Below are 14,761 nucleotides of genomic sequence, written 5' to 3'. Positions count from 1 at the left end.
AACAAATCTAGTTGGCTTTCTTTTTGTTGGAACTGTAAGTAATAGGAGAATAACTATAATGCTTTTCCCTAGTGTTGCTTCCACAAATATCTTTGAAAATTTACTTGGGACAAAACATTGTGCATTAGCCATTGTTTTTGGATTTCTAGGTTAAACAGCTACACTCCTTTAAATCTTTCCTTGAAAGCTTTTTCTTCTCCCCTAATTATAGTAATTTATATATACTCTAGCAATGTCCCTCTTACAATGTGGCACCTAAAAATAAACACACAGAAAACAGAGACTTTTATTCAATATCACCAATAATAATGAATAGGAATTATTAAACTCAACAATGTATTAGGCACCAAGGGGGCACAGTATTCTTGCCAAGACTTTTGGATCTAGTTGGAAATGCAGATTACAATTTTACATACTATTAAATATAAAAATAAACATTGTAGGAGTTTAGAGGTCAGAAATCTGAGTCCTAGAGTTGTTACTGGATGTTTCTAGGTTCTAACAAGGGTTAGATCTTCAAAGGTACATTGGGTCTGAATACACCCTGTGTAAACAAGCACCCAAGTACTTTGATTAAAGTAGCCTATATATTTGTAGCACAAAACTGGAACCCAGTGTCCTTGTTCTCTGCGTCGTCCTTCCTCCACTCTTTATAACGGAAAGAGGAAATCTTTGCTTGAGATAGCAAATACATGATTAAATCTACACGTTTTGGAAGGGCCCCTGAAATTTAAACTTGGTAAAACTCTAATACCTGTGATTGTTCCCTGGTTAACCAACCTCCAGCCAGTGAAAGTTATGACAATTCTTTTTTTTTTTTTTTTTTTTTGCGGTACGCGGGCCTCTCATTGTTGTGGCCTCTCCCGTTGCGGAGCACAGGCTCCGGACGCGCAGGCTCAGCGGCCATGGCTCATGGGCTTAGCCGCTCCGCGGCATGTGGGATCTTCCTGGACCGGGGCACGAACCTGTATCTCCTGTATCGGCAGGCGGACTCTCAACCACTGCGCCACCAGGGAACCCCGTGACAATTCTTTTTGAATTGCATTTCCTTTTGGACTGATTTTAGAAATAGCTCAGGCTCAAAAGACAGTTTCTTATTTTCTTTAAAAAAAAACAACAAAAAACAAACAAGAAACAAACCACCGCTAACACAGGAAGAACACAGGAAGTCTGGAATGTAACCAAATAGACTGCGTTTCCGGAATTCTATTTACACTCCAGCAAGATGGTGGGCTACCTTTGCACATGCGCAGAAGAACGCTTGGAGGGGAGGGAAGTTCCGCCGCGTGGGGTCGCAGTCCCGGCAGGGATTCGCGGAGCCAGGGCTGAGAGGCGGAACCGGAAGAGCCTGTGTTGTGAGGCTCTGCAAGTTCAGTGCCGGAGTATTCCCAGCTCCAAGTTTTTGTTGCTCTTCCCCGGGGGAGCCATGGGGGAAGCGGAGAAGTTTCACTACATCTACAGTTGTGACCTGGACATCAACGTGCAGCTTAAAATGTAAGAGAATCTGGGGACGGGACTGGGATTGCTGAGCTTCAGGGGCGGGGAGGCAGGGGCCTATGGGTTGGGGAGAGAAGATGCTTGCTTATTAGCTTGATGATCGGCCTGCGGACGGCCCGGAAGGCTGAAGCCAGGGAAACGGAGGTGAACGGGAGTTTGGAGAGGGGCAGTGTGTGAGGACTGAGGACGTGGTCTCAGTGAGAAGGACAGCGGTAGGAATAAGTTCGTAAGTCCCACAGGGTTTATTTTGAAGAAAGCGTTTTGCTGTTCACTGCAACCTTTTGTGGGATTATTACCGTCTCATCTTACCGATAAAGAAATCAAGTCTTGGTTAAATCGTCGTCCTGCCGTTAATAGTTGGAAGATCTTACTTTAAAACGGGGCTGGAAGGTGGAATGGAGACTGAAGAACTTATGAAGAGGTGATACAGGCAGATAAGGCAGCTGAGAATAAGATGAGCACATGGAGGTAGTACTAAAAACACGGGAGGTGATAGAGGATTAGGTTGAATCTTACGACAGTCTGGCATTGCTTAGCCAGGGAAGTTGGGAGTCAGTCAAAGGTGAGAAGGGCTCCAGGTGTAAAGGGACCAGAATGTATAAGAAGAGAGCCTTGCAGGAAAATCTCGGGGTATCACAGTTGAAGTAAAGGTCCAGGGCATGACATCTTGAGAATAATGGAACTGAGATGGGGAACAGGTAGCACCAAGTTGGAAATTGTGTCCATTGGCAGTCTCATAGATGTATTTTCATATGTGAAAACTGTCATAAATTATCACAGACTATTAATCTCAACATCATTCATCATATGTTTTAGTCAGTATTCAACAAATGTGCCTCAGGCATAAGGCTGCATACCTGTAGTAAATACATTTTCTGAGTCATTAGATGCTCCTTTGAATGATTGTTTCCAGAAGTTACTTACTTCAGACTCTGACAAGTCCTTTACTGTTCATTTTGTGGTGGTGGAAGAATAATATGCCAAACTGTACCTTTGTATAATACTTGACACACCCATTTAAAGTAATTTTTTCAGCATACACTAGTAGATGTTTATACAGGACCTGTATTGCCATCATCTGGTAAAGGACTTTCCTTCAATCTTATTCCTCTCAGTATTTCTTGGACATATGAATGCATTTTTTTGAAACTTTTGAACATTAAAAGGAAAGAAGAAAAATTTTTTAAAAACTGGTCCATTATTAACAGACACACATTGAGTATTTTGAGGAAAAGATAAAGCATAAATCAGAAGTTTGGCAAAATTCAGTACAAACCACCTTTTAACGTCTGAGACTAGTTTTGGGGAGGGCAGGAAGTATCAGTTTAGAATCATATAGTCAGAGAATAGTAAATTTTAAAATTCTGTTTATTTTCATCTGTTTCTGTGGTTTTAATAAAACTTGCACTTTAATGCCTCCTTTCTTAGTGCCATAGTTGAATATCAAACTGCCCGCAAGACATGATCACTTTGGATGTCCCAAAGCACTTTAAAAGCAACTTGTCCAAAATGGAGCATATCATTAGCGTGCCCTCTAACTCGTATCTTCTCTCACCCTATTTTGGTGATTGTTAGCATCATTCATTGATTTTGGTTAAGACAGAAAAGGAGTCACATGGATTCATGCAGACACCCCCCTCTCACCTTCTCTGTTTAATCCTTTACAAGTTGTCTTGAATCTACCTGCTCAGTATCTTTGATCCATGCCCCCTTTAAACCCCACTGCCCTAGCCTTAGTCTACCCTTTTCCTTTTAATTTTGATTGAAAGTCTTCCAACTGATCTTGCTTTCAGTCCCACCTCTTCGTTACTTTCTTATACTCCTGCCAAAGTATCATAAACACAAATCTGATTATATTTCTCTCAATTCAAATTGTTCAGTTAACAGGTTTTTGAATTTTCATTTTGTGTGAGGCACTGTACTGAATTTGGTGGCTACTTGGCTTCATTGCCCTGCTACACTTCATTCTCATCTCTAGCTTCTTCTCCACATGAGCTTTATGCTTTAGCTGTACCAACCTGTAGTTCGTCAGAAACACCATCTTGCCTTTTTCCAGTTGTATATGCTGTTCTTTTATTCTGGGATGACTCTCTGCCTCTGGCTCTCATCTTTCATATATTGTTCAGGCTTATTTCAGGCATCTATCTGGGTTACGAGCCCCTACCTCCAAGCCACGTTAGGTGCTCCTGAGACTTTCTGATATATCTTTCTGTAATGGGAAGAACATTGGCTTTGGCTTCCTCTGTCCTGGGTTTTATTCTCAGCTCTGTTACTTACTTTGTGATCCTGGATAATAAGTTTGATCTCTGAGTCTCTGCTTCATGATTTATAACATGGTAATATGGTGAAAAGTAAGTAAGAAAGTCTCTATAAAATGCCTGGCACAATATATGATATAATCTTGATTTCCAAGCAATGTTCCTACCTCTTTTATAATTTTATGCATATCTTTTACTACTTAAAACACTGTATTTCTTAATTTAAAGAACTGATTAGATAATACATCTACATAGTAAAAAAAAAAAAAAAATGAAAGCATAAAAAAATATGCAGTTAAAAGTAAGTTTTCTCCCTAGAGCAAGGACTTAATATTTTCCTGTAACACAGTATTGTTTATCTTGTCTTTCATTTCTGGACCTCTATGCTTAGTACAGTAAATGTTGTTGAAAGACTACAGGAATAAGTGGTCAACTTGAAATTAATAAAATGAAACTAATGTTTGGAAAGCTGGTGACATCTAGAAGGTAGACACACGAGTTGATGACAGGGTTTAAAATTAAGAAGCCTAAAATAGAGAAATATGTTGATGAAGTTAGGAATGATCTTAGGCATGTTAATATTTTAAGAGACCTTTAGCAAATGAAAAAATGACTTTAATTTCATCTATAGGAAAATGTTCAGGTAGCATAACGTTACTGTGACATAACCATAAACTCTTAGTATTTGTTGTGTTTGTCTTTTAAAAATGTGTGTCTAAACATTATTGCTTTTATGCTTTCAGAGGAAGTTTGGAAGGGAAGAGAGAACAAAAGAGTTATAAAGCTGTTCTAGAAGACCCAATGTTGAAGTTTTCAGGACTATACCAAGAAACATGTTCTGACCTCTATGTTACTTGCCAAGTTTTTGCAGAAGGGAAGCCTCTTGCCTTGCCAGTGAGAACCTCCTACAAGGCATTTAGTACAAGATGGAAGTAAGTTGTTTTCTTGAATATGGTGGGTACCAGACTATTCTCCCATTTATTTATAGATGTTGAAAGTATTATTTGGGATTACAGAGGAATTAAAATTCTTTATTTAATACCTATAAGCAGTGATTAAATAGTTTACAGTAGGCACCTACTCAAATAAAGTAGGTGGAAGTGAGGTGGAAGTGAATTTATGTTTGTATGGAGTATATTGACATATTTTTATGAGAACTTGACTGATTCACAAAATGACCCAAACCAAAAACACGTCTCTAAATTTGCTCCCATGCTATGCCCTTGAACACAGAAACACTTTTGGATAGTCTGAGATGTTGTCTAAGCTGATGTTTGGAACTCAGATCTTTAGAGAGATATGTTGTCATCTGTTTGGATCAGTTGTTTATGTTAAATATGAAACTAACTTTTTTTTTTTAAGTTCTTGGTTTATTAAGCATGCTGCATTAGCAAGCCATTGTTGGAATTTGAGGTAAGTGTAATGAACATGAAGTTCCCGTTTTTCCAGGATAGTATTGTAGGTCCTTAATATAATCTCTTGACACTTCTTATTTGATAGATTGTGTGGTACAGTTTTAATGTTTGATTCATGAGTATTATTCAGTACTCTGGTAGGCTTGGTACAGGATACACAGGTTGTGTGCCTCCCGGTGAAGGAGTTTATGCCCACAGTATTCATGGAGGACAGGATGTGGCCACATGGACTCCCAGGCTGTGCTGTTGAGGACACAACCCTTTGTTTACCAAGTGTGGCCCAGCAGACTGGGAAAAGTTTTGTGGAGAGATCAGAAGCCTAAGCTCTGATGATCTGGCTACACTGAAACCAACTGTTTTAATGGTGTAATTTCTTTAGTAGTCTTTTTGTGTCTAGATATATACACACATGAGTATATATATGTGTTTTTACTTATTATTCTGGAAAATTTCAAACCTGTATGAGTAGAGAGAATAATATAATGAACTTCCAGGGCTCCCTCACCTAGCTTCAGTAATTACTAACTCAGGCTAATCTTGTTTCAGCTATACCCAATGTTATTTTGAAGAAAATTCCAAATATTATACCATCTTAACTTAAATATTTCTTTATGTCTGTAACATAGCTACAGTATCATCAGTACACCTGAAACAACCCACCAAAACTCCTATAATTGTATCAGATGTTCTTAAACAGGAATCAGGAAATCTACAAAACCCTGAAATTTATATGCAGAATTTTTTGCGTCATGTGCATTTTCACAGGGACAGAGCTCAGAGCTTTTATTAGACTTTTTGAGGTGGCTTGGTACCCCCCAAAAGACTTAGAACCACAAATTTAGGTCTAGGAAGTCGACATTTATGGAGAATTCCACTTTTCTTGGGGGAAATTGTATGGTGGTTTTGTTCCATGCCTTGGCAATAAAAGAGATTAGAGCAAAAGCAAATTTCCAGTTATAGGGAGATTAACATCTTTCTCCTCTTCCTCCCATTTACCAGCTCCTCTCTGCATTGTTTATGTATTATGTATTTTCAAGGATATAAAAACTTTCATATTTGCTCTCTCAAGGTTTGAGGTTTTTAGTTTATATTTTTTAAATTGTGAAACTAACAAAGTAAATACTCTAAAATAATTAGAATGGCTTCTTTTAAATTAAAAGGTTTAAAACAGCTGTGTAGAAGATGGATTGAGAAAATACCTTATGTTGGGTAAATATATGAGCATAGGTTTTTATCTTTTATTTTTTTAATTAATTAACTTATTTATTTTTGGCTACATTGGGTCTTTGTTGCTGTGTGGGCTTTCTCTAGTTGTGTTGAGCAGGGCTACTCTTCGTTGTTGTGCACGGGCTTCTCATTGTGGTGGCTTCTCTTATTGCGGAGCACGGGCTCTAGGCACACGGGCTTCAGCAGTTGTGGCTTGCAGGCTCAGTAGTTGTGGCAAACGGGCTTAGTTTCTCCACGGCATGTGGGATCTTCCCGGACCAGTGCTCGAACCCATGTCCCCTGCATTAGCAGGTGGATTCTTAATCACTGCGCCACCAGGGAAGTCCCTGTCTTCTTTTAAATATACTCTTTGGGCTTAAGGGAAACATTTGCAGATTTTGTACATCTTGCTCTTTAGTGTTTAAGAGTTGAATTTTTTACCAATTCATCAAAACAAAAATAGCACTTCTAAAATAAATAAGGGCAAACTTTATACAGCCCTCATTTTCTATAAGCACTGACTTAAAAGAAGATTCTGTAGACTGTTGAGAAAATAAATTATAGCACAAAAGGATCTCTTGCTATCTTAATTTTTGCATTTCAGAAAGTATTTTGGGGTAGTACGAGATTCCAAGTTGTCTAAATCTGATTTCTGAGTTTCTGATAGTGAGTTGTGAGAGTTCAAATAATGAGAAACTTATCCAAAATTCATCTGAATCTCTTCTACCGTATTCTATTCTATCCTGTCCTATAATAAGAGAGCCCATGGGGAGGAAACCTGTACTTTCTTTAGTTACACTTAGGGTAAATTATCATCTTTAGGTGTGAAATACTGCAAATTTTTAAGTTATATATATGAATATTATTCTGCAGGCAAGTAGTTTAAATTTTTTTTTAATTTATATTTTGTCTTGTCACGTGGAGGATTTAAAATGGCTTTAGACATAGACTATCTAATATAATTTACAAATTAGAAAGTTAGGATTTAGGAGTGCATTAATCAGACTAAGGAATTAGTACACTGGTGTATGGGTGTGGGGTACATGGTGGGAAGTCATACCATCCAGAATCAGGCTTTAGAATCCTGGAATACTTTGAAAGTTGCCAGGTGAATTTAAGCCTGATTAGAGTTGGGGCATGAAGAAGGGATAATTCATGGGAAGGGAGAGAACAAAATGGTGTTCAAAATACACAGTTCTTTGATGTCTGACCAGATCTTTCCATAATTTCTGGACTATCTTGAGTAGTTTTTAAACTATTTTTTAGCTGCAGATTCGTTTTCTTCAAAAGAAATCTACTGCAGAAGCCCAGTATGTAAAACAGGTAAAGTGTTTTTGCTTTAATTTAAAGAGGTGTGGGGGTCAGGTGTTGGATGGCAAAAGGTTTGAGGCAAATGATTGCTTGCTCTTATGTATTGTCTCCTAGTCAAAGGACAGACTATAAGAATGAGTGTGTATTTTCACAACTCATTTTGGATATGCTTACTGACTTTTCTCTTTAACGTTAGCCTGTGTTAACTAATCTCTGTGGTTTGTTCATTGGCATAAGGTTGTACTGCTTTGGTATTTACCTTTTCATTCTGGCCCACCATGTGAATGAGTAATTAAATAAATTCATTTAGTTTCTTAAGCTTATCTGTAGGGGAGAAAGGCTTTTTAAAGCATGTATTTTATTTCTTTAAGAACTTCATAGAAGAAAAGTATTTAATGACGTTTAGAGTTTCCTTTAAATTGATAGCCATCTCTAATTTTCCTGTAGGTCCTTGAATTTATATGGTGGATGTAAGTGTTTTGTTCTTTAATAAGTTCGTGAAAATTCTGTTCGGTTTCTTACTGATGCAGGTGTATTTGACCTAGACTGGGATATGCCCTTTGAGAATAATTTTGAGTAAGCAGAGAGAAGCAATTCTGTGTGTCTGCTGGGTATTACTTTGTGTGTTGTTTGCATAGTTTTCTTTTGGGATTTTAAAAGCCATCTGTTGTTTAAGGAAGTTGAAATGATCAGATAAATCCAGTGTTAAGTTTGAATGCAGAAGAAAATTTGCAGAGGTGAATAGAGAGTAAAAAAAATGGGAGAGCTGTGCTGTCATTACTGTTAGTAAGAACAAACATTTCTTAGTGAAATCATATGTAAAAATATGCTTTGAAAGCATTAAAAAAACAATAGCTAAGCATTATTGGTATTAATGAAATAACTTGAGTGGAAGAAAAATCTCATGTAAAAATTTGTCACATACCTGTCCAGAGCAGTCTAGTAACTTCTTCATGTTACAAAGTTAGTGGATGGTCTCCTTTGATCTCTTTAAAATTTTGTTTTTTTTCTGCTTTATTGAGATACTGATGTATATTATAGGACCGTATTATACCTAGCAGCATTTTGAGTATAATATGAGTAATTCTGATTTCTTTCTTTTCTTAATAAAAAACTGTTCTGGAGAATGCTTACAGAAAAAAAAAAATCACAGTTTAGTTCTAAAACAACTTTGGTTCTAATAGGTCTACGTGTTTTCCCAGATTTTTATTAGCTGTTATTATATTCCTTGTTTCTTAGTGATATTGTCTGTTTCTCTTTTGTTTTCTTCATTGAAGTGTAGTTGATTTACAATATTGTGTTGGTTTCAGGTATATAGCAAAGAGATTCTGTTATACATATATATGTATATATCTTTTTTCTTATTCGTTTCCATTATATTTTATTACAAGATATTGATTATAGTTCCCTGTGCTATACAGTAAATCCTTAATGTCTGAGTTTCTTGATTAAAGAATTTACCAGTGTTATTTTTCATGAGCTTTGTTTTTCAAAGTATGTTTTTTCATGTGTTCTATAGGCATACCTTGGAGATATTGCAGGTTCAGGTCTAGATCACCACAATAAAGCGAGTATTGCAATAAAGTGATTTTTTTTGGTTTTCCAATGCATATGAAAGTTATCTTTATACTGTAGTCTACTAGGTGTGCAATAGCATTGTGTCTAAAAACAGTGTTCATACCTTAATTAAAAATTATTTTTTTGCTAAAAAATCCTAACTATCATCTGAACCATCAGCAAGCCATAGTAGTAACATCAAAGATCACTTACAACAGATCACCATAAAAAATATATTAATAATGAAAAAGTTTGAAATATTGAAAGAATTACCAAAATGTGATAGACATGAAATGAGCAAAAGCTGTTGGAAAAATGGTACCCATAGACTTGTTAGATGCAGAGTTGCCATAAACCTCAATTTGTAAAAAATGTAATATCTGCAAAGTCCAATAACATGAAGTGAAATAAAATACAGATATGCCTGTATTTAAAATTGAAGTTGCCTAAAGCAAAATTGAGGTAAGTGCCACGTTATTTTTTGTACTACTAACTTAATCTTTTGACATTTTCTCTGGACAAAGCTTCTTGTATGGTTTGTTAATTTAAAAAAAAGTTATACACATGTGTTTATGTTGACTTTCTTTCCTTAGCTTTATGTTTTTGTTGACTTTATTTCCATAGCTGGAATGAATGGCTAAAACTGCCTGTGAAATACCCTGACCTGCCCAGGAATGCGCAAGTGGCCCTGACTATATGGGATGTGTATGGACCAGGAAAGGCAGTGCCTGTGGGAGGAACAACAGTTTCACTGTTTGGAAAATATGGGTAAGCGTTTTCTTTTCCTCTGGAAATGTTGTTGCTTTCTGGCCCTTTTCTTTCTTGTTGTTAATAGTTTATGCCCAGTCTGGTTCTCTGTGCTAGGAAGTGAAACCTATTGGATACATATGATTCCATAGTACTTGAGACTGAAGTTGACACATATTTCCTTCAGGAGATGCAGATAGATTAATTAAAAAGCACGGTTTGTATTTCTCTACTGTTAATGATTGGTAATGTGATTTCTATTAGGAAATAGTCATTGGTAACGGGAACCTTATTTTTAGGAAAAAAGGCTATTTGTCATATACTGTAACTGCTTTGTTATAGGGTTTTTCTGCTTTGTCATAATAGTGACAAAAAAGACAATAAACAGGGTTTAAAAAGTACTAAAGCACTAATTTGCTGTAATGATAATGATTATAATAGGACAGTTAATTTTGTTTTTAAAAATTTACAGATAATAGAAGTTTATTGTAAAAACAAAAACAGGGCTTCCCTGGTGGCGCAGTGGTTGAGAACCCACCTGCCGATGCAGGGGACACGGGTTCGTGCCCCGGTCTGGGAAGATCCCACATGCCACTGAGCGGCTAGGCCCGTGAGCCATGGCCGCTGAGCCTGTGCGTCCGGAGCCTGTGCTCCGCAACAGGAGAGGCCACAACAGTGAGAGAGGCCCATGTACCGCAAAAAAAACAAAAACAAAAACGTGATAGTCCTTTAGGGTGTTTTCTCTCTGTCCCTTTTCTCCTGAACAGAGAGATCACTCTTCATCTTAAGAAAATTGTTGACATTCTATTCTTTCTATGTTTATTAATTGGAATTTTTCTCTAAAAAACTTGGTCTTTCATCATATATTGAGTTACCTTGGTATACAGTTCATATAGGAAAGGCAGATGAATGTTTAATTTTTTTCCCCTTTAACAATTTTAAGAATGAATTGGTTGGTGCCTTGGTAACCTTGAAAGTGACAATTGATGGTTTTTTGGTTTTTTGTTCTTAAGTTTTATCATGAACTTTTAAACAGTTTTGAAATGTTTCAATCCATTGTTCTTTTTATTCTTTATAATTCTCAAAAATTCCAATTTTTGATCAGTAGGAGCCCCTTCAAGTTGATCCCATGTTCTTTTGACAGTATAGTACACCAGTAGTCATTGGTAACTTCTTTACTTTCTGGAGACAAGCTATTCCAGGCTCATTGGGAAATTTCCTGCCCCAGACCTGGACTTTCTGAAAGAAGTCCTAGTTCCTTTAGATATCAAATGGTAGAGACCGTAATCTAGGTATTATCAAACTTCTTAATTTTTGCCCATTTTATTTAATTAATTAATTAATTAATTTATTTATTTATTGTTTTTTTTTGTGGTACGCGGGCCTCTCACTGTTGTGGCCTCTCCCGTTGCGGAGCACAGGCTCCGGACACACAGGCTCAGTGGCCATGGCTCACGGGCCCAGCCGCTCCGCGGCATGTGGGATCTTCCCGGCGGGGCATGAACCCGTGTCCCCTGCATCGGCAGGCGGATTCCCAACCACTGCGCCACCAGGGAAGCCCTTGCCCATTTTAAAATTGAAAAATGTTATCTCCTAAATTAATTTTCACATCATTAAATATGAGTGAAGATGATCATATTGTGATATTTCCCTTTATTGTGTTTATGTTTCTGTGAATTGCTTTTTCATATCCTTTGCCCATTTAAAAAAAATTATGTATAATTCACATACCATAAAATTCTTTGCCCTTTTTTTTTTTTTTTTTTTTTGGCAGTATGCGGGCCCCTCACTGTTGTGGCCTCTCCCGTTGCAGAGCACAGGCTCCAGACGCGCAGGCTCAGTGGCCATGGCTTACGGGCCCAGCTGCTCTGCGGGATCTTCCCGGACTGGGACACAAACCAGTGTCCCCTGCATCAGCAGGCGGACTCTCAACCACTGTGCCACCAGGGAAGCCCTGCCTTTTATTTTTTTTTTTTTTTTTTTTTTTTTTTTTTTTTTTTTTTTTTTTTTTGTGGTACGCGGGCCTCTCACTGTTGTGGCCTCTCCCATTGCGGAGCGCAGGCTCCGGACACACAGGCTCAGCGGCCATGGCTCACGGGCCCAGCCGCTCTGCGGCATGTGGGATCTTCCCGGACCGGGGCACGAACCCGTGTCCCCTGCATCGGCAGGCGGATTCTCAACCACTGCGCCACCAGGGAAGCCCTTTTATTTTTGAGTTGTCATCTTTCTTATTAATTTGTAAGGGGTCTTTGTAGATTAGTGAAATTAGCCCTTTGTGTGTTACATGTTACACATATTGTTTTTCCTGTTTGACATTTTCTTTTGAATTATCATATATTTGTTTGTTGCTTATTTACTTGCAGCTCATGAATCTTAAATTATGATGTTGAGTTTATCAGTTTTTTATAAACCAGTGGTGGTTAGGAAGGCAGGTAGAACTAGATTGTCTGGGTTTAAAACCTGGCTCTTTTGCTTATTATCTGTGTACCCTTGGGCAAGTTATTTAATCTCTTTATGCCTCAGTTTCCTTATCTGTAAAATGAGATATTAGTATTTACCTCACAGAGTAGTTTATGATGATAAATTACTAAAGACATGTAATGAGCTTAATAAGTTATTGTGCTCAGTAAATATTAGCTGTCATTATTTCTGAACTATTGTTAGTTTTGAATACTATTAATTATAAAATGTTTTAATATTAGAGATGGATAATCTTCCTCATTCGTAGTCCTTTCAGAATTTCTCTGGATAGTCTCTATATTTTATCAGATAAATATTAATATTATTTCCTCAGTTTAAAAAAAAAGCTCATTGTTATTTTGTTGGGAAACTGTATTGAATTATATATGTGAATTACAGAGAGAATCAATATCTTTATAATGAATTTTTCTGTTTAGGATAGGATGTCTCAGAAAAGCTTCAACTCATCAATAAAATGTAGATGTAATTTCATTTAGAGTAGCTTGATTGCTTAGTAATGTGTACGTATTTTACTTTAATGTACCTATTAAAGAAATATTTATTATTGAAATCCATGCAGGAACAATAATTTAGACATAGTCTGAGACATCGTGGCCTCCAGTTTTAAATATGGTTTTTGATAAAATGGCATGTTACAGTAGAATGGACATATTACAAAATTAGTATGTTTCTTTTCTGGAGTGTTTGTACCTTTTTACTTTCTCTACCAGGGTGGAATTTGCTTGCCATATAGAAAAAAAAATGCACAACAGTTTATTGCTCTTACTGTAGTCTTAGTGGTTAAATCTTCTTGAGAAACAGCCAGATAGACAGACCTCTTGGTTTTTCCTCCTGGCCTCTTCATTAGTGGTTTACCTTCTGAAATAACAGCGGGAGTTTACCTCATGAAAACACCTCTTTTAACACTCCTATATCAATACATTTTCATTGACCTTAGGATGTAGTTTCAGGAGACAGTCTGACTAGACTATAGGTGTGAGACAATAGAAATTTCCACAGAAGTGCAGTGAAATGACCTGCCTACAGCCAAATCAGTTCTCAGATTGACATTTGTGACACTGTTTTACTTGGCCTTTGGAAAGTTTTTATAAAGTACGTGAAAACAGTAGTAATCATTGTGTGTATGTGTGTGTATAATTACTCATGTTAGATCACCTACTATTCTCTCTAGGCTGATGCTTATAGTGACCTGCACCTCAGAAAAAGGAAATCTGAGAAGCCCTATGAAATTAAAATAACTCCTTTTTCTCTCTGTGTCCTGGGGCCTTCCCTTGAAGGTGAACTGGGGTGCAGTGCAGACAAGCCGAGGCATTCCCTCTTGCACTGGACTTCCTGTGCACCTTTGGATTGTGGAAGAATATGATATTCAGGATGTTCCAGGTGCTATAGCAGAGTGCAGACATCCACTTGTACTGCTGGGTCACAGCTGCTTCTCTGCACAGTGTTGCAGACATTAATGGTGAGAAAGTAGTGTGAGTCTTCTGTGTGATCTCAGCAGGAAGCCTGTGCAAATTTTTTTCCACCTACCATTAAAAATCATGTCATGTGCCACCAGAGTTCTCATGACTTAGGGAAATGCTGCTTTAGACCTTCATTTCCTCAAATGTTTCATAGGCAATGAAATAACACTAGTTGTACCCCACCTTGTTCCTCAACTAGTCCTGGTATGGACTTACTAGCTTTTTAAAAGTGGTCCTCAAAGTGTCTAATAGCTGTGTTAGAGAATCAGGAGTCCTGTGACTACCAACTCTTGCTGTTTGCTAATACCTGTTTTGTATACTTGAATCAGTGAAACAGTGCTTCTTGAAGAATAGTGTAGTTAATCGAAAGACAGATCTGTTAGGATATGGCTGGAGTAACTAATTGTCCTCATTTTGAAAGTCTAGCTTGTGAGATTCCTAAGTAGCTAAAGAATTGATTGATCATTAGGTTGAATTGGCAAAGGATCATACGCAAACTGTGTATTTCTCTTGCAGATGTTTTTTCCAAATGTGAATTCTGAAGTCAGGCCAGTTGTTGCTGTAGTGGCTTGGCACTGGGAGCTGGAGCATCTACAGCAGCTGTTGCTGGGGCCTCTGCTTGTGTCTGAGGGAGATCCTGCTGTACTGTTTTCTCTTTCTTGCCTGTTTGGCTTAACTTCCCAAATGGACTTGATGCTCTGAGCATCTTCTGGCTTGCCACCTGGAGGCTGTGTAACTCTCTGTAAAGGTTCCATTAGTGTCAAAAGAAAGTAATATGTTCACTTGATCATTTGAATCACTTGGCATCACCCCTACCTTCCATGTCCCC

At 37.5% G+C, this 14,761-nt stretch overlaps 1 protein-coding gene across 1 annotated transcript in view; it reads left to right on the top strand.

The window, feature by feature from the left end:
* Positions 1-865: 865 nt before the first annotated feature.
* Positions 866-14,761, top strand: part of PIK3C3 (phosphatidylinositol 3-kinase catalytic subunit type 3) — a 158,040-nt gene continuing 144,144 nt past the window's right edge. Inside the window, exons 1-3 of the mRNA XM_059039638.2 lie at positions 866-1,494; positions 4,499-4,687; positions 9,869-10,012. Coding sequence (XP_058895621.2) covers positions 1,226-1,494; positions 4,499-4,687; positions 9,869-10,012 — 602 coding nt within the window. The 5' untranslated portion in view covers positions 866-1,225. The remainder of the gene's footprint in view (positions 1,495-4,498; positions 4,688-9,868; positions 10,013-14,761) is intronic.

The sequence above is a fragment of the Kogia breviceps genome, chromosome 15 (assembly GCF_026419965.1).
Source record: "Kogia breviceps isolate mKogBre1 chromosome 15, mKogBre1 haplotype 1, whole genome shotgun sequence".
In the NCBI taxonomy this organism is placed as follows: domain Eukaryota; kingdom Metazoa; phylum Chordata; class Mammalia; order Artiodactyla; family Physeteridae; genus Kogia; species Kogia breviceps.
Note: the sequence above shows the minus strand (reverse complement) of the source record. Positions and strands in the feature narration are given on the sequence as shown.